Source organism: Haliotis rubra, unplaced genomic scaffold (assembly GCF_003918875.1).
Source record: "Haliotis rubra isolate DU_JTF1 unplaced genomic scaffold, ASM391887v1 Scf131, whole genome shotgun sequence".
In the NCBI taxonomy this organism is placed as follows: Eukaryota; Metazoa; Mollusca; class Gastropoda; order Lepetellida; family Haliotidae; genus Haliotis; species Haliotis rubra.
This window is the reverse complement of record NW_025765237.1, coordinates 1,995,947-2,023,596: the sequence shown is the minus strand read 5'-3', so window position 1 is coordinate 2,023,596 and position 27,650 is coordinate 1,995,947. Positions and strand designations below refer to the sequence as shown.

Below are 27,650 nucleotides of genomic sequence, written 5' to 3'. Positions count from 1 at the left end.
ATTTTACGGTATGAATTTAATACGGTACGTAATAATGCTTCTGAGTTTTTACCGGTAGCATGGCTGCCAAACTTTTACCGTAAAAATTCACGGTAAAGTTTTACAGTGTACCACTGACCATGGCAGCGCGAGTCTTGTGTGCAGGTGTAGAACATCTGTACTCATGAGCTTCATGAAAGTGATAAACGTCCAAGGCCTGCATTACATAGGTGACATAACTGGAATACTTTTGGAAGAGACAGAAAGCCAAAGACAAGATCATCGACCACATATTTAATAACAATGATAGATATGATATATATATATATAGCACGTTGCTTATCGAAACACAAATAGCGCGCTACATAGTGACTGTTAGTCAACACTGTTCCCCGTGTACATTACTGCTTACAGTGCATAGGGGCGTGTCTCGCTTAGAAACAGCGTTAGAAAGACCTATAGGTGTAAAGACCCAACCCTATTACTATATAAAAGGAAAGGGATCTAACGACGAAACCACCCTCTCCTCAATCAAAGTTAGATTTCACCAAGTAAACTATTTTTAAGGCCCCGTCGAGGCCTACGGATCGAAAAGTAGATGATTTCCCTACAAAATGAGCTATAATTGGTCACAATCGGATCATTATTTCAAAAGTTATACACCACAACTCACTGAAAACAGCTACCTCCACAATTCCAAGCCAAAATCATGGATCACCCAAGACAGCGAAAACTCACCTTTTAAATTCGTTTATTAATTCCAGCCACGTTGACAGCACGTATGTAGGGCTAGATTCGATCAGCAGCGGCATTCCACGGGTCTAAAAACTTATTGCAACATCTACAAATCATTTCCTCGACAGTAAGCAGGCATTTTCTCCAAAATCATAGGCAATCGTACTCACTTGTCGGCCATAGATGGCCTTGACATTCAAGTGACATGAGCAGTAAATTGGTAAGAATATTTTTAGAGGTTAAATATTCATAAATATAATTTCCTAAAATGACAATATCTTACAATTTACGGATATTATATTTTTAATATTTTGCCACCAATATCTTACAGGATATTATACTTTCCACCAATCAGAGTAAGTTTTTTGCGGATCTGCTCAGGTCACTTGAATATCAAGGTCATCTATGGCCGACAAGTGAGTATGATTGTGAATATCCACATCGCAGGACACCAGGAATGGGCTTCACACATTGTATCCATGTAGGGAATCGAACCTGGGTCTTCGTGACGGGCAAACGCTTTAACCACTAGGCTACTCCACCGCCCCCATTATGACATGAACACCTGATAACATTAGAGCAGTTTGTTGAACAAAAATTGATTTTCTCTTTCATTCCGTTTCAGGTGTTCACTGTTCACGTTCACGACCCTGCTTCGTTATACGGTACAATGTGAGAACAAGTTTGCTTTTGTTATCGGTCTCGAGATTTTTTGAATATCGATAATTGTGGAATAAAACATATTCACCCACAACAAATGCAAATTTGCTAACATATCTCAAGTTTGAAACAAATTGTCGTATGTAGCAGGGCAAAATATATATACTTGTTTGATCGGAAAGTTGTAAACCATGTTTGCTGTGATCCAACCGGGTCATTAGCTGCCATGAAGAAACCATCAGGCTCCTGAGGCGTGGTGGACAAGAAAGCCAGCTGGGTGATAAGTATGTGTTCCCGGCACAGGATGAAGGTTATAAATAATATATACCACGGCAGTACGCATGTAATCCCCGTCTTGTCGCATCTTAGATGGAGGGCTTATTATCTGAGGTTATTTCCTTTGTCAAGTTGAATTACTGTGAACTAACCCCTATCCGCCCCGTAGATGAATATTTCAAAGAAGTATTGATTTCCTCTGTTAGCGCCGTTGACGTGTCAGAAAATATTTGAGAAGTTCCAGATCTGAAAATTTCCCCAGTACTTGGGCGTCAAACCTTCTACTCTGCCCTGGAGGAGAAAAACCGGCTACCCTGAGCTGGAGAAAGCAGATCAACCTACAATAGTAACGCAACACTGTTAGTATATGCGGGTGAGGTGATGTTTCATGTGCCACGCTGTCAGGCTATAGTGGTGAGGTGATGTTTCATGTGCCACGCTGTCAGGTTATAGTGGTGAGGTGATGTTTCATGTGCCACGCTGTCAGGTTATAGTGGTGAGGTGATGTTTCATGTGCCACACTGTCAGGTTATAGTGGTGAGGTGATGTTTCATGTGCCACGCTGTCAGGTTATAGTGGTGAGGTGATGTTTCATGTGCCACACTGTCAGGTTATAGTGGTGAGGTGATGTTTCATGTGCCACGCTGTCAGGTTATAGTGGTGAGGTGATGTTTCATGTGCCACAGTGTCAGGTTATAGTGGTGAGGTGATGTTTCATGTGCCACGCTCATGTCAGGTTATAGTGGTGAGGTGATGTTTCATGTGCCACGCTGTCAGGTTATAGTGGTGAGGTGATGTTTCATGTGCCACGCTGTCAGGTTATAGTGGTGCGGGTGATGTTTCATGTGCCACGCTGTCAGGTTATAGTGGTGAGGTGATGTTTCATGTGCCACAAAATGCCACTGCCACAGTGGTGACATGTGCCACACTGTCAGGTTATAGTGGTGAGGTGATGTTTCATGTGCCACGCCACCGTCAGGTTATAGTGGTGAGGTGATGTTTCATGTGCCACACTGTCAGGTTATAGTGGTGAGGTGATGTTTCATGTGCCACACTGTCAGGTTATAGTGGTGAGGTGATGTTTCATGTGCCACGCTGTCAGGTTATAGTGGTGAGGTGATGTTTCATGTGCCACGCTGTCAGGTTATAGTGGTGAGGTGATGTTTCATGTGCCACACTGTCAGGTTATAGTGGTGAGGTGATGTTTCATGTGCCACAGCACACTGTCAGGTTATTATAGGGTGAGGTGATGTTTCATGTGCCACACTGTCACACTGTCAGGTTATAGTGGTTATAGGGTGATGTGATTCATGTGCCACGCTGTCAGGTTATAGTGGTGAGGTGATGTTTCATGTGCCACGCTGTCAGGTTATAGTGGTGAGGTGATGTTTCATGTGCCACACACACTGTCAGGTTATAGTGGTGAGGTGATGTTCATGTGCCACAGTGCCACTGTCAGGTTATAGTGGTGAGGTGATGTTTCATGTGCCACGCTGTCAGGTTATAGTGGTGAGGTGATGTTTCATGTGCCACACTGTCAGGTTATAGTGGTGAGGTGATGTTTCATGTGCCACGCTGTCAGGTTATAGTGGTGAGGTGATGTTTCATGTGCCACAGTACACTGTCAGGTTATAGTGGTGAGGTGATGTTTCATGTGCCACGCTGTCAGGTTATAGTGGTGAGGTGATGTTTCATGTGCCACGCTGTCAGGTTATAGTGGTGAGGTGATGATTTCATGCGCCACAGTACACTGTCAGGTTATAGTGGTGAGGTGATGTTTCATGTGCCACACTCCGTCAGGTTATAGTGGTGAGGTGATGTTTCATGTGCCACACTGTCAGGTTATAGTGGTGAGGTGATGTTTCATGTGCCACAGCTGTCAGGTTATAGTGGTGAGGTGATGTTTCATGTGCCACAGTACACTGTCAGGTTATAGTGGTGAGGTGATGTTTCATGTGCCACAGTACACTGTCAGGTTATAGTGGTGAGGTGATGTTTCATGTGCCACAGCTGTCAGGTTATGTTTGAGGTGATGTTTCACAGTACACTGTCAGGTTATAGTGGTGAGGTGATGTTTCATGTGCCACAGCTGTCAGGTTATAGTGGTGAGGTGATGTTTCATGTGCCACGCTGTCAGGTTATAGTGGTGAAGTGATGTTTCATGTGCCACGCACTGTCAGGTTATAGTGGTGAGGTGATGTTTCATGTGCCACACTGTCAGGTTATAGTGGTGAGGTGATGTTTCATGTGCCACGCTGTCAGGTTATAGTGGTGAGGTGATGTTTCATGTGCCACGCTGTCAGGTTATAGTGGTGAGGTGATGTTTCATGTGCCACACTGTCAGGTTATAGTGGTGAAGGTGATGTTTCATGTGCCACACTGTCAGGTTATAGTGGTGAGGTGATGTTTCATGTGCCACAGTACACTGTCAGGTTATAGTGGTGAGGTGATGTTTCATGTGCCACACTGTCAGGTTATAGTGGTGAGGTGATGTTTCATGTGCCACACTGTCAGGTTATAGTGGTGAGGTGATGTTTCATGTGCCACGCTGTCAGGTTATAGTGGTGAGGTGATGTTTCATGTGCCACAGTACACTGTCAGGTTATAGTGGTGCGGAGGTGATGTTTCATGTGCCACGCTGTCAGGTTATAGTGGTGAGGTGATGTTTCATGTGCCACACTGTCAGGTTATAGTGGTGAGGTGATGTTTCATGTGCCACAGCACTGTCAGGTTATAGTGGTGAGGTGATGTGCCACATGTTATATAGCCACGCTTTCATGTGCCACACTGTCATTATAGTGGTGAGGTGATGTTTCATGTGCCACACTGTCAGGTTATAGTGGTGAAGGTGATGTTTCATGTGCCACGCACTGTCAGGTTATAGTGGTGAGGTGATGTTTCATGTGCCACGCTGTCAGGTTATAGTGGTGAGGTGATGTTTCATGTGCCACGCTGTCAGGTTATAGTGGTGAGGTGATGTTTCATGTGCCACACTGTCAGGTTATAGTGGTGAGGTGATGTTTCATGTGCCACACTGTCAGGTTATAGTGGTGAGGTGATGTTTCATGTGCCACACTGTCAGGTTATAGTGGTGCGGGTGATGTTTCATGTGCCACACTGTCAGGTTATAGTGGTGAGGTGATGTTTCATGTGCCACACTGTCAGGTTATAGTGGTGAGGTGATGTTTCATGTGCCACGCTGTCAGGTTATAGTGGTGAGGTGATGTTTCATGTGCCACACCGTCAGTCAGTACCACGCTGTCAGGTTATAGTGGTGAAGTGATGTTTCATGTGCCACGCTGTCAGGTTATAGTGGTGAGGTGATGTTTCATGTGCCACGCTGTCAGGTTATAGTGGTGAGGTGATGTTTCATGTGCCACACTGTCAGGTTATAGTGGTGAGGTGATGTTTCATGTGCCACACTGTCAGGTTATAGTGGTGAGGTGATGTTTCATGTGCCACGCTGTCAGGTTATAGTGGTGAGGTGATGTTTCATGTGCCACAGTACACTGTCAGGTTATAGTGGTGAGGTGATGTTTCATGTGCCACAGTACACTGTCAGGTTATAGTGGTGAGGTGATGTTTCATGTGCCACGCTGTCAGGTTATAGTGGTGAAGTGATGTTTCATGTGCCACACTGTCAGGTTATAGTGGTGAGGTGATGTTTCATGTGCCACAGTACCCTGTCAGGTTATAGTGGTGAGGGTGATGTTTCATGTGCCACGCTGTCAGGTTATAGTGGTGAGGTGATGTTTCATGTGCCACACTGTCAGGTTATAGTGGTGAGGTGATGTTTCATGTGCCACGCTGTCAGGTTATAGTGGTGAGGTGATGTTTCATGTGCCACAGTACACTGTCAGGTTATAGTGGTGAGGTGATGTTTCATGTGCCACACTGTCAGGTTATAGTGGTGAGGTGATGTTTCATGTGCCACGCTGTCAGGTTATAGTGGTGAGGTGATGTTTCATGTGCCACAGTACACTGTCAGGTTATAGTGGTGAGGTGATGTTTCATGTGCCACAGTACACTGTCAGGTTATAGTGGTGAGGTGATGTTTCATGTGCCACAGTACACTATCAGGTTATAGTGGTGAGGTGATGTTTCATGTGCCACACTGTCAGGTTATAGTGGTGAAGTGATGTTTCATGTGCCACGCTGTTAGTTTATAGTGGTGAGGTGATGTTTCATGTGCCACGCTGTCAGGTTATAGTGGTGAAGTGATGTTTCATGTGCCACGCTGTCAGGTTATAGTGGTGAGGTGATGGTGAGGTGAGGGACGTACTGGCTGGTTCTCCCGCAGTGATCCCAGGATGTCTATTTCTATATATCCGGATGGTGCACGTGGCAGCCATATCATTCAACAAGACACAAACAAGGATGGAGTATTGTGTTGCGTTAATAAACAAGAAACAAAAACAGTACCCCTTTATACCAACCTAATACAGAGAGAATTCACCCGAGTGTCTTTTGATATCAAATATATCACCACGAGTTGATAAAGTTACAAATATCCGAGGCTTGCCGAGGATATTTTTACTTTTATCAACGAGCGTTGATATATTTGATATCAGAAGACACGAGGGTGAGATTCTATTTATCAGCAAAAATCACTTTTCATTAGTTTTCAATGAAAAATGTACATCTCTGAACACGGTACTTCCATTAGACTTGCAGTGAAGCGATGTCATAGCATTGTGACGTCAACAAGTTCACGACGTCATAGTATTATCAGGGCATTGTACAAAATCTACTGTGAAAAGGACAGCCCACACAAGCAACATCTACTGTGGGACTCAATTTTGGATGATAAACGAGTTTATCGGAGTTAGAAAGTGAGAAAATAAACTGATAAATATCAAAACCTGACACCAGTTCAGCGTGCCGTCACTTTTGTAAAGCCGAATGGTAGATAGTTTCCAAACACAAATAACAAAGGGTATTTGTATGTTTCTTGGATTAATTTCCATTGATTAATGTTTTCAACGAATCAGATTGCAGCATGCAACAATGGCCCTTAAGCCTAGCGTGTTAACATGCATTAGATCCCAGGGACAGTCACAACAGATGACAGACATGTTTCCAGTAGAAATATGCCAGTTGCTATCACTACATAATGGGGCATGAAGACCTATAAGTGAAATTGAACACTACCTTGAAACATAAGTTGGTAGAGAATGTCGAGTCATGAATAATGAATAAACTTAATTTGAATGCTATAGTGACGTTCAAATACAGTTCTGTGTTATTGGACAAAGCTCACCCTGAAACGCGCTGAGTCTGAAGTTATTCTAAAACAAACATCAAGTCCTTGCCACAAAAAGAGTTCAAGATGCATTTTGCTATAGATGTGATCAAGTTTATCTTAGCAGTGAAGAATGTGTTGATCCACGACGTCCGGCCACTGAACGTGTCGTGTTCCGCTGTCCAATGTGGACAGTGGTGTGCAATGGACACTAGCTGTGTGGCCTTCCTCTACGACCACGCCCGCCATACCTGTTACCCACACCCGGAAGTATATACGTCCTTAATGAAGGATCAGTATATAAAGAAAGGAGGGTTAAAGTTATACCTTGACTCAAAAGGTAGGGGAATATTGAAAATAACCATTTACCTGGACAAAATACAACTATCATTTTATCATTGTTTGCTTGTTTTATTGTTTAACACCTCATTCAGCACTATGCATCTATATATCGTATAGAGGATACAGCCCTGTATATGTGTGATAAGATGACTTGCAACAAGCTCAATCACTGAGACTAATCACTAGATCAATTCTGACCTGGCTATTTGGACAGGTGGGGCGGTGGGGTAGTCTGGTGGTTAAAGCGTTGGCTCGTCACGCCGAAGACCTGGCTTCGAATCCCCGCCATGGGTACAATGCGTGAAGCCCATTTCTGGTGTCCCCCGCAGTGATATTGCTGGAATATTGCTAAAAGCAGCGTAAAACTAAACTCACTCTCAGGACAGGCCTATGTATGGGTTGCTGAAGGCCTATATTCTGACCCGCAAGCCCCCTAAGTAGATACTGTGTAGAGTCCAAAAGGATGTCCTCAAGTGACCGAACATGAGTTTAGAAATCGGATGTCCTACAAAGTTAGACATACAGTGAACCCACATTCCCGACTGTTACAATCTGCACAGTGACATGTAGAACTGGGCATATTTTATAGGACAATACTCGGATACAGGGAAGCTGACTGGGCATCCATTCATCCGCACAATGACATGTAGAACTGGGCATATTTTATAGGACAATACTCGGATACAGGGAAGCAGACTGGGCATCCATTCATCCGCACAGTGACATGTAGAACTGGGCATATTTTATAGGACAATAATCGGATACAGGGAAGCAGACTGGGAATCCATTCATCCGCACAGTGACATGTAGAACTGGGTATATTTTATAGGACAATACTCGGATACAGTGAAGCAGACTGGGCATCCATTCATCCGCACAGTGACATGTAGAACTGGGTATATTTTATAGGACAATACTCGGATACAGGGAAGCAGACTGGGCATCCATTCATCCGCACAGTGACGGTATTGCAAGGGGCTTTACGCAGTCACAGAACATATACTGAGGGAAATATATAAGGGAACACATTAAAGTACAACCGTTCCTTTATTCTTTTCCAGGTTTCATCGCGAACTTTATGTTGCATTGTGGGCGAAACATTGCTAAAATATAAAGGAACACTCGGATGAATTGGTGTTCCCTTATTTGTTTCCTTCAGTATATTATATATCACATAGAATGTTGCTGTCCAGATTGAAGAGGTTTTACCGAGCAATTTTTATCCTATTGGTGAGGCTACATTATTTTACACGCTTCAGCCCAAGTCTGCAGAGTCCAGAGTCGCCACTACTCTCGACAGACAGGCAAATGCTACGATGTCCACGGAGATGAGGAGGACATTCTTCCTGTAACGACCATTAATCCGAAAGGTAAATAGATCCAAGGTGTTCATCTCCACGCCTGCAATATTCCATCTCATCAGGACGGCTTTTACATAATCGAATCCTGATCCGAGAAGTGATGAACTAGACAATGACCTATGGCATCCGAGCCAATGACAAAAACACTTAACATTTTAGGTGGCTTTCGAGATAAAACGAGTAGATAATGGGGTTATATTCTGTAGATTTGACTGATAATTTCCCTCAACAATTCAGTTCCCAAGAATTGTGGGTTATCGGCCTGACCGATATTCTGTGACCTCATCAAAGGGTGAGGTAAAGTCTTGGCAGATATTCTGCCACCTTCTTGAATGGTGAGGTATTGTCCTGGCAGATACTCTGTCACCTTCTTATTCTGTCACCTTCTTGAAGGGTGGGGTATTGTCCTGGCAGATATTCTGTCACCTTCTCGAAGGGTGGGGTATTGTCCTGGCAGATATTCTGTCACCTTCTTGAAGGGTGGGGTATTGTCCTGGCAGATATTCTGTCACCTTCTTGAAGGGTGGGGTATTGTCCTGGCAGATATACTCTGTCACCTCCTCAAAGGGTGAGGTATTGTCCTGGCAGATATTCTGTCACCTTCTCGAAGGGAGAGGTATTGTCCTGGCAGAACCTTCTTCAAAGGGTGGGGTATTGTCCTGGCAGATATTCTGTCACCTTCTCGAAGGGTGGGGTATTGTCCTGGCATATACTCTGTCACCTTCTTGAAGGGTGAGGTATTGTCCTGGCAGATACTCTGTCACCTTCTTGAAGGGTGAGGTATTGTCCTGGCAGATATTCTGTCACCTTCTTGAAGGGTGAGGTATTGTCCTGGCAGATATTCTGTCACCTTCTCGAAGGGTGAGGTATTGTCCTGGCAGATATTCTGTCACCTTCTCACCTCCTCGAGGGTGGGGTATTGTCCTGGCAGATATTCTGTCACCTTCTCGAAGGGTGAGGTATTGTCCTGGCAGATATTCTGTCACCTTCTCGAAGGGTGAGGTATTGTCCTGGCAGATATTCTGTCACCTTCTTGAAGGGTGGGGTATTGTCCTGGCAGATATTCTGTCACCTTCTCGAAGGGTGGCCCAGATATTCTGTCACCTTCTGTCACCTTCTCGAAGGGTGAGGGTATTGTCCTGGCAGATATTCTGTCACCTTCTTGAAGGGTGGGGTATTGTCCTGGCAGATATTCTGTCACCTTCTCGAAGGGTGGGGTATTGTCCTGGCAGATATTCTGTCACCTTCTCGAAGGGTGAGGTATTGTCCTGGCAGATATTCTGTCACCTTCTTGAAGGGTGAGGTATTGTCCTGGCAGATATTCTGTCACCTTCTCGAAGGGTGGGGTATTGTCCTGGCAGATATTCTGTCACCTTCTCGAAGGGTGGGGTATTGTCCTGGCAGATATTCTGTCACCTTCTTGAAGGGTGGGGTATTGTCCTGGCAGATATTCTGTCACCTTCTTGAAGGGTGAGGTATTGTCCTGGCAGATATTCTGTCACCTTCTCGAAGGGTGGGGTAGACCTTTCTGATACTTTCTGATAGCACTCCTTACCATATCATTGTAAACATACTTTCTGATAGCACTCAAAACACATATCATTCTAAACACTCTACAAGTGCTCAAACACCCTGAAGACTATAAACAAAACGAATACACCCGTATCAAGTACACCCGGATACAGATGTACATGTCTTGTTGGTATCATTTGTAACCATTATTAAACACACGTGTTTGCCATTTTCTTCGCCTCGCAGTAGATATTTATAAGCCGCCCGTCAACTCTGTGTTTCAGCTGTACAGTGTCGACGCCTTGGTCACAGCTACTGGGAGATGGGTGACATATGCTACAGGAAGATGTCAAAGGTGACGGTCTGGATCACAGCTTTAAACGATTGCAGAGCGTTAAATGGTACCATGTTTAATGTTGACAGTGACATAAAACATGAATTCTACGTCAAGGTTGTGGCAAAGCAGAGTAAGTGGTCAGGTCATAAGAAATATGTGTCATATCACTGACTCACTTACTCAGTCACCCATTTATTCACTCACTCACTCATCTTTCTCTCATGTATGAAGATAATACTTACGTCTACATAGAAGATACTTTCATCAAAGTAGACTATATTTTCATCTCCATTCATGATATCATACCATTAACAACCTTAGGGGAATTTCAACAGAAATGGTACACAACTGTTGGTGTATATTATCTTTAATGAGATAAACAGTTCAATAGTGTCACACGAAAAGGGAAACGCATTAATATCGCGTAAATCCGCTTCTATTCTCAAGACAACATAGCATTCGATGAAGCATACTCCTTATCAACGTTTCGTAATTGCAGTATGTGCACCAAAGTTCTCGGAACTGTTTAAAACCAGTAGTAAATATTTACGTTCCTTGACATGGCAAGACGTAGACTTTCGGATAATGCATGACAGAAAGCTATTGACGTAGGGATGTCTTTTTGTAACATCGGTGCGGACTTAACAGTAATCACACGGTTATTAGACGACTTGTTACGAAGCACCTGGCTACTGGTGAGATAAAGGATCTTCCAAGATCTAAAGACCGAGGAAGACCATTGACCAAGATGACTGAGTCTTAAATCGTCTGGCAAGACGCACACATGACCCCTGTGAGAGTGGGAGTCCGGCTCTCCACCACTACCATCAAAATGAGACTGTCGGCTGCAGATCTGAGCAAAGTGTAATCCGACGCCCTTTCTCAGAGAAAGACAGACACAGACAGGAAGGTCTGACGCAGTGCAGGCTCCTTGGGTAAATGGCGTCGGGTTCATTGGTGATGAAACTCCATACAGTTGAACCCTTTGGTTGATGGCTGCAAGTTGGATCTCATTACGAACCTGGGACACTAAGTGGTTAACGTTATCAACAAGAAGCACTGGATACCGCCGTCGTGCCACATGTTGATAACCATCCCCTTGCCAGTCGCTCCACATTCATGGAAGCCAACGCTAGACGTCATTACTCTCGAGCTATCATCGAACAACGTCATCAAAACATTACCATGGCCGACAAGGAATCCATTCAAATATCTTGAATATTTGAAAAATTGACAAAACGTTTATATGTCTATTTTCTGTTTGCACAACTTACAGAAATCATTTAAAACTTCTAACTATCAGCGTTTAAAATAAAAATAATCTTATAACGTAAATTAAAACACTTCGACATACAATGTATTTGAATGAAGTGTTACTTCATATTCAGAAAGTGCCTCAATGAAGCCACATAACAGTGACGGTTACCGCGTTAGTTATTACGCCAGAGAATATATAACAGACCAGGCAACTATTGTCTATTCATGGACAAGGTACCTAGTCGATGATTCCATACCAGATGGCTAATCTTTCTAAATTCAGTATAATCTCATATACATGAATTTACGTATCATATACGTAGATGTGAATATAATCTACGTTGACATAAGTAACGCCTACGTAGATGTAAGTATAATCTACCTTGACATAAGTAACACCTTCGTAGATGTAAGTATAATCTACCTTGACATAAGTATCATCTACCTAGATTTAAGTATGATTTACGTGGAGATAAGCAGCACCTACGTAGATGTAAGTATAATCTGCGTTGACGTAAGTATCATCTATGTAGATGTAAGTACAATATACGTTGATATAAGTATGTTCTTCGTAGATGTAAGTACAATCTACAGTCAAATGAAAAGTCTGGAATCGATTCCTTAGATGGGTCATTCGAATGGGGTTGTCTTTCTGACGTGACGGCACGCGTGGACGGCCGGTCGAGGCAAATCTCTCTCGTGTTGAAAACCTCTCTATAGAGATGAGATAGTGTTTCGATAGACACCAAGATGTCTGACAAATTCATTTTGGGGCCATTCCAGTCTCCAGCATACCCACGGCGCGGAGACGCTGATTTTCTGTACGCGCAAGTACGGTTGTAATTAACGTGTTTTCAACCAAATTTAGAGGCCAGAGAATAATCAAGCGTTCTTCAATTTTCAATATCAGGTGTACACATCCCATGTACGGTAAGTGAGATCAAATTTCATGCAAAGGTCTTTGCTACATGTTTATATAGTGGCAGTTTTATAACTTTTCAAATAATGTTTATTTTATTGATCTTTTTGTTAAGCACAGTTACTTTTCCCCGTTAGTATACATCCCTTACTCAACATATTCCCTGTTTATGTACAGTACACTTCATACATCCCTCAGTCAAAACACATATTCCTTGCCTACTAACCTTATGATGAAGACGTCCCATAGCCAACACACATACACATATGTCCCTTGCTAACGACCAGTATGATGAAGGCACCCCATAGTCAACACACATTAGCCTTGCTTATATTGGTTGGTTGTTTGTTTAACACTGCAGTATTCCAGCTATGTGGCGGCGGTCTGTAAATAATCGAGTCTGAACCTGACAATCCAGTGATCAACAACATGGCCCTCGATCTACACAATTGGGTACAATGAAGTGTCAACCAAGTCAGCGAGACAACCCATAGTTACCACAAATACACAAATTACCCTTGCTCAAGGAAGGTATGATGAAGGCATCCCATAGTCAACACACATACACACATATCACATGCTTACGAAAGGTATGATGAAGACATCCCATAGTCAACACACATACACAAATTCCCCTTGCTCAAGAAAGTATGATGAAGACATTCCATAGTCAACACACATACACACAAATCCCTTGCTCAAGAAAAGTATGATGAAGACATTCCATTTGTCAACACACATACACACAAATCCCTTGCTCAAGAAAAGTATGATGAAGACATCCATTAGTCAACACACATACACACAAATCCCTTACTCAAGAAAAGTATGATGAAGACATCCATTAGTCAACACACATACACACAAATCCCTTACTCAAAAAAAGTATGATGAAGACATTCCATTTGTCAACACACATACACACAAATCCCTTGCTCACGAAAAGTATGATGAAGACATCCATTAGTCAACACACATACACACAAATCCCTTACTAAAGAAAAGTATGATGAAGACATCCATTAGTCAACACCATACACACAAATCCCTTGCTCAAGAAAAGTATGATGAAGACATTCCATTTGTCAACACACATACACACAAATCCCTTGCTCAAGAAAAGTATGATGAAGACATCCATTAGTCAACACACATACACACAAATCCCTTACTCAAAAAAAAGTATGATGAAGACATTCCATAGTCAACTCAAATACACACAAATCCCTTGCTCAAGAAAAGTATGATGAAGGCATCCCATAGACAGTACACATACACAAATTCCCCTTGCTCACGAAAAGTATGATGAAGACATTTCAAAGTCAACACACATACACACAAATCCCTTGCTCACGAAAAGTATGATGAGGACATCCCATAGTCAACACACATACACACAAATCCCTTGCTCACGAAAGTATGATGAAGGCATCCCATAGTCACATTGCGTGGCTGGTCACAAGAATCAGGCACAAGGTAGGGGCGAATCTTTTCGCCGGTTTACGGAGAGTGGCGAGTGGTTACAAATGTGAGTTGAAATTTTGTCTTGTTTTGAGCAGCACACCGGAGAAAGAGCCTACTTGGGACGAGAAGAATAGACTGTCAAACAGTGGTGTCATGTGACGGGCCTTGGGGTTGGTCCGGGAAGCCCCTAACTAGCTTCCGGTGGCATGATGGCTTCCCCATGGATTGGTATTCCTGTAACTGTGTTCAGTACACCTGGAGGGATAACAAGTATCTCTGGGAGAATGTGGCTTGTTATAGTGCACGCCGGTATTACTGCCAGTTCCGTATAGATTGAATAGTTGAGATTATTATTTGACACGGTTTCAGTGCAAGTGGTATGAATAATTATATGGTCGCAAGCTCCGACAGTTTTACAGGTTGCCCCCCTTTATCATATATCGTATGTATATATATAACATTAACCAAGAACTAACTACATTGTTTTTATTATGATAAGTACGAAAATACTACATGTTGTTGTTTATTATCTGAAAACTAAATTTGCGGTTAATAAGATGTAGCTGTAATATATTTAACATCGATTAAAATAAAAACAAAACTGAACTGAACATTTGGTAACAATTTACTTGCAATCTGAGAGGAAAATACAAAAACGTGAACATCAACAATGCTGGAAACTATGGTCATCGCAGCACCAATTGAATGTCACACAGTTCTGAAATAATGATCTCCATTAATGATAATGGTCTCCACATCAGTAGCTGTGCAGCCTCGCATCGGAAGAATAACATCTGCCAGTCTCATTCCCATGCTGGCAATCAAGCGTTGAATTCTCAGCATCGGAACCCTCTGCCTGCTTCAATTCCAGCAGAGTTTGAATATTAACATCTCAAGCTAGAACTTGCCGTCCAAGATGACCTAAAAGGATTCACATCGTGGGTCATTTCGGGCATTGTTAATGTTTCGATGGCGTTGTTCTACAAATGGTGGCGGTTCGAGAACGGTAAGGTCTAGCCCTGCATCCATGGATATCGGACGACGGAGAAAGGGAAGGTTATCTAAATGTGGCACGACGGCAGTAGTCAGAACTCCCTGTTGATACTATTGACCATTGAGTCTCACAAGTATTGTACTGAGATCCAACTGAGCCGCAACAACGACTTCAGTTGCATGGATCATATTCTGGTGATACGCCTCGTTGCGAAGACAACAGTTCAAGGTAGCGTACGGAAGAAAGCCATAAGACGAAGGAACCCTACGCCATGTGACGTTTTCTCGAAGCCTGAACCACGCCAGACTGTGGACCGCCACTCTCCAGTTCTTCGGCATGGGTCACGGGATAGTGCCATGCCAGGAGAATCTATCTTCCTCGGTCTTCCTGGTCTTGTAACGACCCTTTACTTTACCGCTGGTCACGTTCTTCCTCACAAGTAAACTAATGGTCGCTTGGTTAAATAAACCGCTGGACTTTTATCTAAATTCACATAAGAAGGCGAAAATGATAAAATGAGAAAGTACACGTGAATTATCTACCAAAGTTACAATACCACTCCAATACGTGACTATGGCAGCATACATACATGGAAAAGCCCACATTAAGTATACACATGAAATTATTACGTGATTACCTACCTGGAGCGAAGATTTGCGGATACGACTTTCTCTGACACATCTAGTAAACACTAACTTCAGCAACACACCTCGGTGCTCGCCGAACGGTGTCGGAAACAGGACGAGTAAGACAGAGGAAAGAAGCGTGCGTTCACTCGGTCGTGTCTGAAGTAGTTTTACGAGCGGTGACAAGAGGCTATCAGGTGGGTTTGCAGTCTGGAGTCTAAGCTACCATCACCTCCCAATCCAGCACAGAGCATTACCTCATAGCCAAGAGAGGAGAACCACCAAGCAGATTCATTTATTTGTATTCATCTCGTTCTTAATACTATTCACTTTCAAAAGATCACACCAAACCAAAATCCCTTAATCCCTAATGTCACACAAACGTTCTTATAATCTCTCTTCTTCTTTCATCCCTGACATCCCAGTCCCCACAACCCTTAGATTTCCCAACACTCATCTCCGCGCAGCTGAAAAATAACCCCGACCGCTTAACTCTAAAACACCCGTCTCAATCTAACCATCCCCTTCCTTTCATATCCCTACCTGAACAACTCCCACAACAAGAACTCACTAAATAACTCCTCTTAACTCACAGGCATACAACTCTTCCCCAATGAATTTATTTTGGGTTAAACACGGTAGAGCTTGCCTACTGCAGTGAGCGAGGATTCTCATACACCTAACAAGAATAAAAGCAGCAGGAACCCATTGAAGGTTATGAAACATTTCAATTATTTAAAGATTATATGGACTGCAAACTAAAGACATTTTAAACGTGACATTATTGAAGAGAGTGAAGAAAGGTCATTCTCAGCGTTCAAAGGGCTCATAAAGATTCAGAGATTCCTAATTTTTAGAGGTTTAAAGGCGAAACCAGCTTCAGTATAAATTTAATACTGGTTGTTTGGATAAGATTGACAGTGCTTTCAGATATATTAAAAGAGCAACAAGTAAGTATTCTGATTGTGTGGGGATTCTCCAAGATCTCTCTTCAGATATCTCGAGGAGGAACAAAGTATATCCGCTTAGCGGATAGTTCTCCATCTGGCTGGGCCGTTGTAGCTGAACTAGGGGAGACGATATTGCCTCTGGGTCGAGGAAGAACGTAGATTCGAGAGAAAGCTGAGAATAAAGCCCTCCGTAAACGACGTGCGTCCTCGTTCTGGTCAGAGGAAAACTTAACTATGTTTCACCTAGCGCTACTGTCTCTTCTGCTAGCATGGTTGATGCTTCTAGGGACTCTACAGCCGGTCAGAACCAGCCTTTTTCGTCCCATGGTCAAACGAGGTCCATCTCCCAACCAACAGTGCTACTTCTGTGGAGGTTTCGGCCACTGGAGGATCTCCTGTCCTGCGGCAGCTTTACTACGATGCAACCCAGTCAGCCAGCTCCGATTCAATACAGTCCAACCAAGTTGTCCAAGAAGTAGAATTCACTTCAGGTAATTGTGTTTCTGTAATATCTGAAGTTGTTCCTTTTAGTCAATTGAACAGTGTGTATCTTTCCTGAGAGATTCTTTAAAATTGTTTTAGGTCGAGTTTCTGCGGGAAGTTGCAGTTCCGATGTTCAGGTGCCAGCAGTCCATGAAACCAAGATACGACAGAGGGATGCTACCTGTGCTTCAGATTTTTGACATTGATAATTCAGCAGGTTTAGGAGGTACTGACTTAGATTCTGAATTCATTCAACTAAGGTCTTACGGTTTGAATCAACCCCCCGTGCATCGTGAAAGGCAGTTTAAAGAAGCATGTTTCCTTTTGGATTAATATTGGAGCCCCTCAGTTTGTAATCGATACTATTACTGATGGTTATGTCATTTCCATTCGTTTGATAGTCCTCCTCCATCCTTTTCACAAAATAACCAAAATCAACATTGAGGAACGATACTTTCGTTGTACAGGATATTGAAGAACTCTTAAAAACTCTTGTATTGTCGAGCTTGATAATCCCCTTTAGTTGTTAATCCTCTTTCGGTAGCTACACGGCGTTCAGGCAAAAGAGACTTATCCTTGATCTTAGGTATGTCAATCAGTTTGTTTACAAAGAAAAGATTGTTTTTGAGGGGCTATAAAACAGCTTTGGATTTTGTGCAAGATACAGGTTTAATGTTTAAATTTGATTTAAAATCTGGTTATCATCACATTGATATACATCCTAGTCAACAACAGTATTTGGGTTTTGCTTGGAATGCTAACGGCATTATTAGGTACTACTGTTTCACAGTTTGCCGTTTAGGTTAACATCTGCACCTTACATTTTACTAAGTGCATTCGTCCTCTAGTTACTTATTGGCGAAGGCAATCTGATTTTATATTGTAGTGTACCTTGACGATGGCTTTGGCTATGCTAAATCGAAGGACTTGTGTTCTCTTGATTCAGACATTGTTAGAGATACTCTGGAACAATCAGGTTTTGTCGTTAATGTTGATAAGTCAGTATGGCGCCCTGTTGCGGAAGTTAGAGTGGCTTGGATTCACATGGAATTTAGATTCTAGTGTTCTTTCCATTCCTGTCAAGAAAATAGAAGATATAGTGTCTAATTTTTCAGCATTCACATCTGATTTGCCAAGGTTCACAGCAAGGAGTTTAGCTGCTTTAGCAGGGAAGGTTATAGCTCTTACTCCAGTTTTGGGCGATGTTTGTAGACTTTTCACAAGGCATATGTATTCGGAGGTCCATAAGGCTTCTTCCTGGGATAGATTTCTTAAGGTTAGAAAATTGTCATTGTGTGTATGAATTGCTGTTTTGGAGAGACAACCTGCGTTGTCTAAAACCAAAGTGTTGTCTACTGTTATTCAACCTATGCTGTCTGTGTTCACAGATGCAAGTGACATAGGTTGTGGAGGTTATGTTGCAGATTCTGATCATGTGTTTCAACATGTGTGGGACTCTCAAGAGAAACGTGGTAGTTCGACGTGGAGAGAAATGAGAAGGCCATAGAATTGGATTCTCATTGCGTTTTACCAGGGTTCTAAGTGGCAAGACTTGTAAAAAGTGGTTTACTGATAGTAAGCCATGTTGTTGCAAGTAATAGCTTCATGTGGTAGTTCTAAACAGCATCTACAACAAGTTGCCACCTCCATCTTTGTGATAACCAATCAGTACAACATAAGGTTAACGTTCAGCTGGATTCCCAGATCAGATAATGAAAAGGCTGATGCTCTGAGTAGATTTGAAGATTCAGATGATTGGAGAGTTACAGATAATGTTTTTCAAATTCTTGGACGGAAGATGGGGGCAACATTCTGTAGATCGTTTTGCTAACCATTTTGAATACCAAGTTAGAAAGGTTTAATTCAAGATCATGGGTACCGGATACGGAGGCAGTCGATGCATTTACTCAGCAGTGGCATGGGGAGAACAACTGGGCAGTTCCTCCTGCTTGCATTTGGTGTGTAAACTGTACATTTATCTTAGCATGCAATGCTCCTACTACTGGTAGTTTTGCCTATTGGCCATCCGCTCCATATTGGCCCTTGTTGTTGTCCCTGGAAGGTCAGCCCAGAAATTTCATTGCAGATATGAAGGATTCGGTTTAATTGGCAGCAGCGCTTGTGTCTCAGGTGGGAGGCAAGCAGTCTATATTCAATAATTTCAAGGGGTTCGTGTTAGCTCTCAGATTTAACAATTGATTATATATCTTTTCAGGTATGTTTTCCGTTGGTATATGGAAAGAAAAGATGCTCTGGTGCACCAAAGATTTAGTTGACTTATCTACACGAAAATGCCTGATATAGTTTTAAAATCTAAAGCAGATACTACAGTTATAAAATATAGAAAGAGCTTTTACATGCTGGAAAAAAGTGAGCCTCACGGTTTTAAAGAAGTAAGTGTTTTGCCTGCAAATTCTTTTCATGTGGGAAATATACGTCACATCATTGCTTCAGTCGGATTAAAGATTACCCTGTTATTATGGAAGCTGTAACGAGTATAAGATGGAGCGCACAAAGTGGCGGGTCTACCAGATCCATGTCAACATGACCTAATTAAGAACATTAAAGAGGCAGCTAGGAGATGTCACGAGTGACCCTGTCAAGCAAAAAAAAGACCCCATAGATGTTGGTATTTTGGAACTTGGTTAGTCGATAGATTTGTGGCAAAGAAAGATTGGCTTCTCTTGTAGATTTAAGATTTATGACAATGTCGATTCTTTCATATGCTGGCTTTTTTCAGATTTTCTGAAGTTTCCGTAGTGCAGGCGCTCTGATATTTCTTTTCATGAAGGATATGTTCGTATTTTCATAGAAAGAGAGTAAGACAGACGATGTATAGAGACTGGTAGATTTGTTGTGATTGCGGCGTCTGATTCCCAACTCTGCCCAGTGAATGTGCTTCGCCGTTATATGTTGTCAGCAAATATCAAAGACTCCCATGAGTTCTTGTTCAGACAAGTGAATTACTGTAAAACAAAGAAGTATGTTCTCCAGAGGCAACAAGCCAATCTCTTACACGAGAACAAGAGAAAATTTTCAGGGAAAAATGCTGAAATAGGGATAGATGTGAACAGTTTTGGTTTTGCATAGTTTTTCGTTCTGGGAGCAACAGCCGCTGCAAGTGCAGGTGTACCTGATCGGTTGTTCAAGAGACATGGCCGCTGGGTTTCCGACACGGCAAAGACGGATATGTTAAAGATGACATAAAAGAGTTGTTGAGTGTCACTTGTATGTTTAGGAAACTGTAACTTTCCTGGGCTGTTATAAATGATTCTCGTTTCTTTGCCCATGTCTTTTTTATTTCCTAGAGCTGCGGTAGGCATTACCCATGTGAAGTGTTTTGTTGTACATAAATAAATAATTTATGTTCGTTTGATCGAAGAAATTAGAACATAAATGAATTTATTTTAGGTTAAACAGATAGAGCTTACTACTACTGCAGTGAGCGTGTTTTGCACGTGCGAGTTGTGCAGAAGCCACGTGACGAAGGTGACGTGGTGAGATTGAATGTGAGTTTAGCCATTCGAGGTCTTCGCGCTACACAGCGAGCAGCTTTTCAGTCAAGTGTATTGGAAGTTATGTAGGAAAGTTTCAGTATTGAATCTTTATTCCGTTTGGAGATATTACAAACCGAATGGTTAATGTGTGCGCAGTATTGCGATCTGTATCAGCAGTGAGGTACTAAGCTTCTGATGTAAGGCGAGGAGCGAATGCTACCTGGTGTGTTCTGACATGACATGCAGCGACCTGGAGATGTGACCTGGCCTGAAGCGGGGAATTGTAATCGGGATGCAAGAGAATTGGAGATGAGTATTTTAGGTTTTCTCATATTAACATAATTACACGTATGGTTTACATGCTTATAAATATTTAAAAATTAAACAAATAAATATTGATACTGTGCGTAATAACTTCTAGTATACTTTATGCATGTGTAAGTAGTCTTTTCTGCTGTTGAACTTGTTTTGCAGGGATGGCTGGAGGTGCAGACTTCATGAGATGGATACGTACTAAATAATCTGTCGGTTCTATGTATACTCCTTTTGCGCAATAAACCTGCTCGCCTGTGACCTGCGGTAGGCATTACCCATGTGAAGTGTTTTGTTGTACATAAATAAATAATTTATGTTCGTTTGATCGAAGAGAATTAGAACATAATAAGTAAAAAACAAACCCTCCTATACTCTCCATAATACCCCTAGTATACAACCAGCTGTTTTTCATCTCCTTACCAAGCCTAAATCAACTGTTACACGCTGATTCCCTAGTTGAAATTAAAACCTTGTTAAACGGGACAACCACTCTCCAGTTCTTCGGCATGGGTCACGGGATAGTGCCATGCCAGGGGAATCTATCTTCCTCGGTCTTCCAGGTCTTGTAACGACCCTTTACTTTACCGCTGGTCACGTTCTTCCTCACAAGTAAACTAATGGTCGCTTGGTTAAATAAACCGCTGGACGATCATTTTATCTAAATTCACATATGTACAATTATTAAGAAGGCAAAAATAATAAAATGATAAAGTACACGTGAATTATCTACCGAAGTTACAAAACCACTCCAATACGTGTATATGGTAGCATGCATACATGGAAAAACCCACATTAAGTATACACATGAAAATATTACGTGATTACCTAACTGGATCGAAGATTTGCGGATACGACTTTCTCTGACACATCAAGTAAACATTGACTTCAGCAACACACCTCGGTGCTCGCCGAACGGTGTCGGAAACAGACGAGTAAGACAGAGGAAAGAACCGTGCGTTCAATGAATTTATTTTGGGTTAAACACGGTAGAGCTTGCCTACTGCAGTGAGCGTGTTTTGCACGTGCGAGTTGTGCAGAAGCCACGTGACGAAGGTGACGTGGTGAGATTGAATGTGAGTTTAGCCATTCGAGGTCTTCGCACTACACAGCGAGCAGCTTTTTTCAGTCAACATTCTGCTATGAGTCGCCATTCGGTTTCCCCTTCACACCATTCGGAGGATTCTCATACACCTAACAAGAATAAGCAGCAGGAACCCATTGAAGGTTATGAAACATTTCAATTATTTAAAGATTATATGGACTGCAAACTAAAGACATTTAAACGTGACATTATTGAAGAGAGTGAAGAAAGGTCATTCTCAGCGTTCAAAAGGGCTCATAAAGATTCAGAGATTCCTAATTTTAGGTTTAAAGGCAACCAACTTCAGTATAAATTTAATACTGGTTGTTTGGATAAGATTGACAGTGCTTTCAGATATATTAAGAGCAGCAAGTATTCTGATTGTGTGGGGATTCTCCAAGATCTCTCTTCAGATATCTCGAGGAGGAACAAGTATATCCGCTTAGCGGATCGTTCTCCATCTGGCTGGGCCGTTGTAGCTGAACTAGAGGGAGACGATATTGCCTCTGGGTCCGAGGAAGAACGTAGATTCGAGAAAGCTGAGAATAAAGCCCTCCGTAAACGACGTGCGTCCTCGTTCCGGTCCAGAGGAAAACCTAGCTATGTTTCACCTAGCGCTACTGTCTCTTCTGCTAGCATGGTTGATGCTTCCAGGGACTCTACAGCCGGTCAGAACCAGCCTTTTCGTCCCATGGTCAAACGAGGTCCATCTCCCAACCAACAGTGCTACTTCTGTGGAGGTTTCGGCCACTGGAGGATCTCCTGTCCTGCGGCAGCTTCACTACGTGCAGCCCAGTCAGCCAGCTCCGATTCAATACAGTCCAACCAAGTTGTCAAGAAGTAGAGAATTCACTTCAGGTAATTGTGTTTCTGTAATATCTGAAGTTGTTCCTTTTAGTCAATTGAACAGTGTGTATCTTTCCTGAGAGATTCTTTAAAATTGTTTTAGGTCGAGTTTCTGCGGGAAGTTGCAGTTCCGATGTTCAGGTGCCAGCAGTCCATGAAACCAAGATACGACAGAGGGATGCTACCTGTGCTTCAGATTTTGACATTGATAATTCAGCAGGTTTAGGAGGTACTGACTTAGATTCTGAATTCATTCAACTAAGGTCTTACGAGTTTGAATCCAACACTTCGTGCATCGTGAAAGGCAGTTTAAAGAAGCATGTTTCCTTTTGGATTAATATTGGAGCCCCTCAGTTTGTAATCGATACTATTACTGATGGTTATGTCATTCCATTCGTTGATAGTCCTCCTCCATCCTTTTCTAAAAATAACCAATCAGCATTGAGGAACGATACTTTCGTTGTACAGGCTATTGTAGAACTCTTAAAAAACTCTTGTATTGTCGAGCTTGATAATCCCCCTTTAGTTGTTAATCCTCTTTCGGTAGCTACACGGCGTTCAGGCAAAAAGAGACTTATCCTTGATCTTAGGTATGTCAATCAGTTTGTTTACAAAAGAAAGATTGTTTTTGAGGGCTATAAAACAGCTTTGGATTTTGTGCAAGATACAGGTTTTATGTTTAAATTTGATTTAAAATCTGGTTATCATCACATTGATATACATCCTAGTCAACAACAGTATTTGGGTTTTGCTTGGAATGCTAACGGCATTATTAGGTACTACTGTTTCACAGTTTTGCCGTTTGGGTTAACATCTGCACCTTACATTTTTACTAAGTGCATTCGTCCTCTAGTTACTTATTGGCGAAGGCAATCTGTTTATATTGTAGTGTACCTTGACGATGGCTTTGGCTATGCTAAATCGAAGGACTTGTGTTCTCTTCATTCAGACATTGTTAGAGATACTCTGGAACAATCAGGTTTTGTCGTTAATGTTGATAAGTCAGTATGGCACCCTGTTGCAGAGTTAGAGTGGCTTGGATTCACATGGAATTTAGATTCTAGTGTTCTTTCCATTCCTGTCAAGAAAATAGAAGATATAGTGTCTAATTTTTCAGCGTTCACATCTGATTTGCCAAGGTTCACAGCAAGGAGTTTAGCTGCTTTAGCAGGGAAGGTTATAGCTCTTACTCCAGTTTTGGGCGATGTTTGTAGACTTTTCACAAGGCATATGTATTCGGAGGTCCATAAGGCTTCTTCCTGGGATAGATTTCTTAGGTTAGAAAATTGTCATTGTGTGTATGAATTGCTGTTTTGGAGAGACAACTTGCGTTGTCTAAAACCAATAGTGTTGTCTACTGTTATTCAACCTATGCTGTCTGTGTTCACAGATGCAAGTGACATAGGTTGTGGAGGTTATGTTGCAGATTCTGATCATGTGTTTCAACATGTGTGGGACTCTCAAGAGAAACGTGGTAGTTCGACGTGGAGAGAAATGAAGGCCATAGAATTAGTTCTCATTGCGTTTACCAGGGTTCTAAGTGGCAAGACTGTAAAGGTTTACTGATAGTAAGCCATGTTGTTGTGTAGCTTCATGTGGTAGTTCTAAACAGCATCTACAACAAGTTGCCACCTCCATCTTTGTGATTGCCAATCAGTACAACATAAGGTTAAAGTTCAGCTGGATTCCCAGATCAGATAATGAAAAGGCTGATGCTCTGAGTAGATTTGAAGATTCAGATGATTGGAGAGTTACAGATAATGTTTTCAAATTCTTGGATGGAAGATGGGGGCCACATTCTGTAGATCGTTTTGCTAACCATTTGAATACCAAGTTAGAAAGGTTTAATTCCAGATCGTGGGTACCGGATACGGAGGCAGTTGATGCATTTACTCAGCAGTGGCATGGGGAGAACAACTGGGCAGTTCCTCCTGTACATTTGGTGTGTAAAACTGTACATTTTATCTTAGCATGCAATGCTCCTACTACTTTAGTGGTGCCTATGTGGCCATCCGCTCCATATTGGCCCTTGTTGTTCCTGGAAGGTCAACCCAGAAATTTCATTGCAGATATGATTCAGTTGAGTGGCAGCAGCGCTGTCTCAGGTGGGAGCAAGCAGTCTATATTCAATAATTTCAAGGGGTTCGTGTTAGCTCTCAGATTTAACAATTGATTATATATCTTTTCAGGTATGTTTTCCGTTGGTATATGGAAAGAGAAAGATGCTCTGGTGCACCAAGATTTAGTTGACTTATCTACGAAAATGCCTGATATAGTTTTAAAATCTAAAGCAGATACTACAGTTATAAAATATAGAAGAGCTTTTACATGCTGGAAAAAATGGGCCTCACGGTTTAAAGAAATAAGTGTTTTGCCTGCAAATTCTTTTCATGTAGGCTTATACCTTACGTCATTGCTTCAGTCGGGTAAAAGGTCTCCTGTTATTATGGAAGCTGTGTACGGTATAAGATGGGCGCACAGAGTGGCGGGTCTACCAGATCCATGTCAACATGACCTAATTAAGAACATTAAAGAGGCAGCTAGGAGATGTCACAGTGACCCTGTCAAGAAAAAAGACCCCATAGATGTTGGTATTTTGGAACGGTTAGTCGATAGATTTGGCAAAGAGGATTCTTCTCTTGTAGATTTAAGATTTATGACAATGTCCATTCTTTCATATGCTGGCTTTTTTCAGATTTTCTGAAGTTTCCGTAATTAGGCGCTCTGATATTTCTTTTCATGAAGGATATGTTCGTATTTTCATAGAAAAGAGTAAGACAGACGTGTATAGAGACGGTAGATTTGTTGTGATTGCGGCGTCTGATTCCCAACTCTGCCCAGTGAATATGCTTCGCCGTTATATGTTGTCAGCAAATATCAAAGAAGACTCCCATGAGTTCTTGTTCAGACAAGTGAATTACTGTAAAAAACAAAAGAAGTATGTTCTCAGAGGCAACAAGCCAATCTCTTACACGAGAACAAGAGAAATTTTCAGGGAAAAATGTACTGAAATAGGAATAGATGTGAACAGTTTTGGTTTGCATAGTTTCCGTTCTGGGGGAGCAACAGCCGCTGCGAGTGCAGGTGTACCTGATCGGTTGTTCAAGAGACATGGCCGCTGGGTTTCCGACACGGCAAAAGACGGATATGTTAAAGATGACATAAAAGAGTTGTTGAGTGTCACTTGTATGTTAGGCTTGTAACTTTCCTGGGCTGTAATAAAGGATTCTCGTTTCTTTGCCCTGTCTTTTAATTTCGAGCTGCGGTAGGCATTACCCATGCGAAGTGTTTTGTTGTACATAAATAAATAATTTATGTTCGTTTGATCGAAGAGAATTAGAACATAAATGAATTTATTTTGGGTTAAACACGGTAGAGCTTGCCTACTGCAGTGAGCGTGTTTTGCACGTGCGAGTTGTGCAGAAGCCACGTGACGAAGGTGACGTGGTGAGATTGAATGTGAGTTTAGCCATTCGAGGTCTTCGCACTACACAGCGAGCAGCTTTTTTCAGTCAAGTGTATTGGAAGTTATGTAGGAAAGTTTCAGTATTGAATCTTTATTCCGTTTGGAGGTATTACAAGCCGAATGGTTAATGTGTGCAGTATTGCGATCTGTATCAGCAGTGAGGTACTAAGCTTCTGATGTAAGGCGAGGAGCGGTGCTACCTGGTGTGTTCTGACATGACATGCAGCGACGTGGAGATGTGACCTGGCCTGAAGCGGGGAATTGTGTCGGGATGCAAGGAATTGGAGATGAGTATTTTAGGTTTTCTCATATTAACATAATTACACGTATAATTTACGTGTATAAATATTTAAAAATTAAACAAATAAATATTGATAATATTGCGTAATAACTTGTAGTATACTTTATGCATGTGTAAGTAGTCTTTTCTGCTGTTGAACTTGTTTTGCAGGGATGGCTGGAGGTGCAGACTTCATGAGATGGATACGTACTAAATAATCTGTCGGTTCTATGTATACTCCTTTTGCGCAATAAACCTGCTCGCCTGTGACCTGCGGTAGGCATTACCCATGCGAAGTGTTTTGTTGTACATAAATAAATAATTTATGTTCGTTTGATCGAAGAGAATTAGAACATAAATTGTAGCATACATACATGGAAAAACCCATATTAAGTATACACATGAAAATATTACGTGATTACCTAGCTCGAGCGAAGATTTATGGATACGACTTTCTCTGACACATCAAGTAAACACTGACTTCAGCAACACACCTCGGTGCTCGCCGAACAGTGTCGGAAACAGGACGAGTAAGACAGAGGAAAGAACCGTGCGTTCACTCGGTCGTGTCTGAAGTAGTTTTACGACCCGGTGACTAGAGGCTATCAGGTGGGTTTGCAGTCTGGATTCCAAGCTACCATCACCTCCCGATCCAGCACAGAGCATTATCTCATAGCCAATACAGGAGAACCACCAAGCAGATTCATTTATTTGTATTCATCACGTTGTTAATCTGTATCACTTTCAAAAGATAATAATAATAATAATAATAATAATAATAATAATGCATTTAAGCGCCTAATGTCCAACCAGTGCTGCTCAGTGGTGCTGTGCAGAGAAAGTGGAGAAACTAGTAGGTAGCTAGAAAGAGATGAGTTTTTAGTTGGCTCCTAAATGTTTCCAGGGAAGATACTGATCTCAGTCCAACTGGCAGATACTTCCACAAAGCTGGCGCAGTAGCTCTGAAAGCCCTGTCTCCCATGGATGTTTTTGTTGCTGGCATTTTCAGGCTGACTCTTTTTTCAGAC

The 27,650-nt window shown here is 42.1% G+C and overlaps 2 protein-coding genes across 5 annotated transcripts in view; both read left to right on the top strand.

Moving 5' to 3' along the window:
• Nucleotides 1-6,979: 6,979 nt before the first annotated feature.
• Nucleotides 6,980-27,650, top strand: part of LOC124267456 — a 31,732-nt gene continuing 11,061 nt past the window's right edge. The window contains exons 1-3 of the mRNA XM_046702377.1: nt 6,980-7,232; nt 8,494-8,604; nt 10,392-10,574. Coding sequence (XP_046558333.1) covers nt 6,980-7,232; nt 8,494-8,604; nt 10,392-10,574 — 547 coding nt within the window. The remainder of the gene's footprint in view (nt 7,233-8,493; nt 8,605-10,391; nt 10,575-27,650) is intronic.
• Nucleotides 21,938-26,914, top strand: LOC124267437. 4 transcript variants are annotated; one of them, XM_046702359.1, is made up of 3 exons: nt 21,938-22,888; nt 22,980-23,105; nt 26,498-26,914. In XM_046702359.1, exons 1-3 carry the CDS (start codon nt 22,633-22,635, stop codon nt 26,509-26,511), a joined length of 396 nt encoding a protein of 131 aa, XP_046558315.1. In that variant the 5' UTR covers nt 21,938-22,632; the 3' UTR covers nt 26,512-26,914. The 4 variants fall into 4 exon arrangements, 2 of the variants coding, with proteins under 2 accessions (XP_046558315.1, XP_046558314.1); XM_046702358.1 differs by lacking the exon at nt 26,498-26,914 and adding an exon at nt 24,731-25,398; XR_006896029.1 differs by having other exon boundaries at nt 21,938-23,105.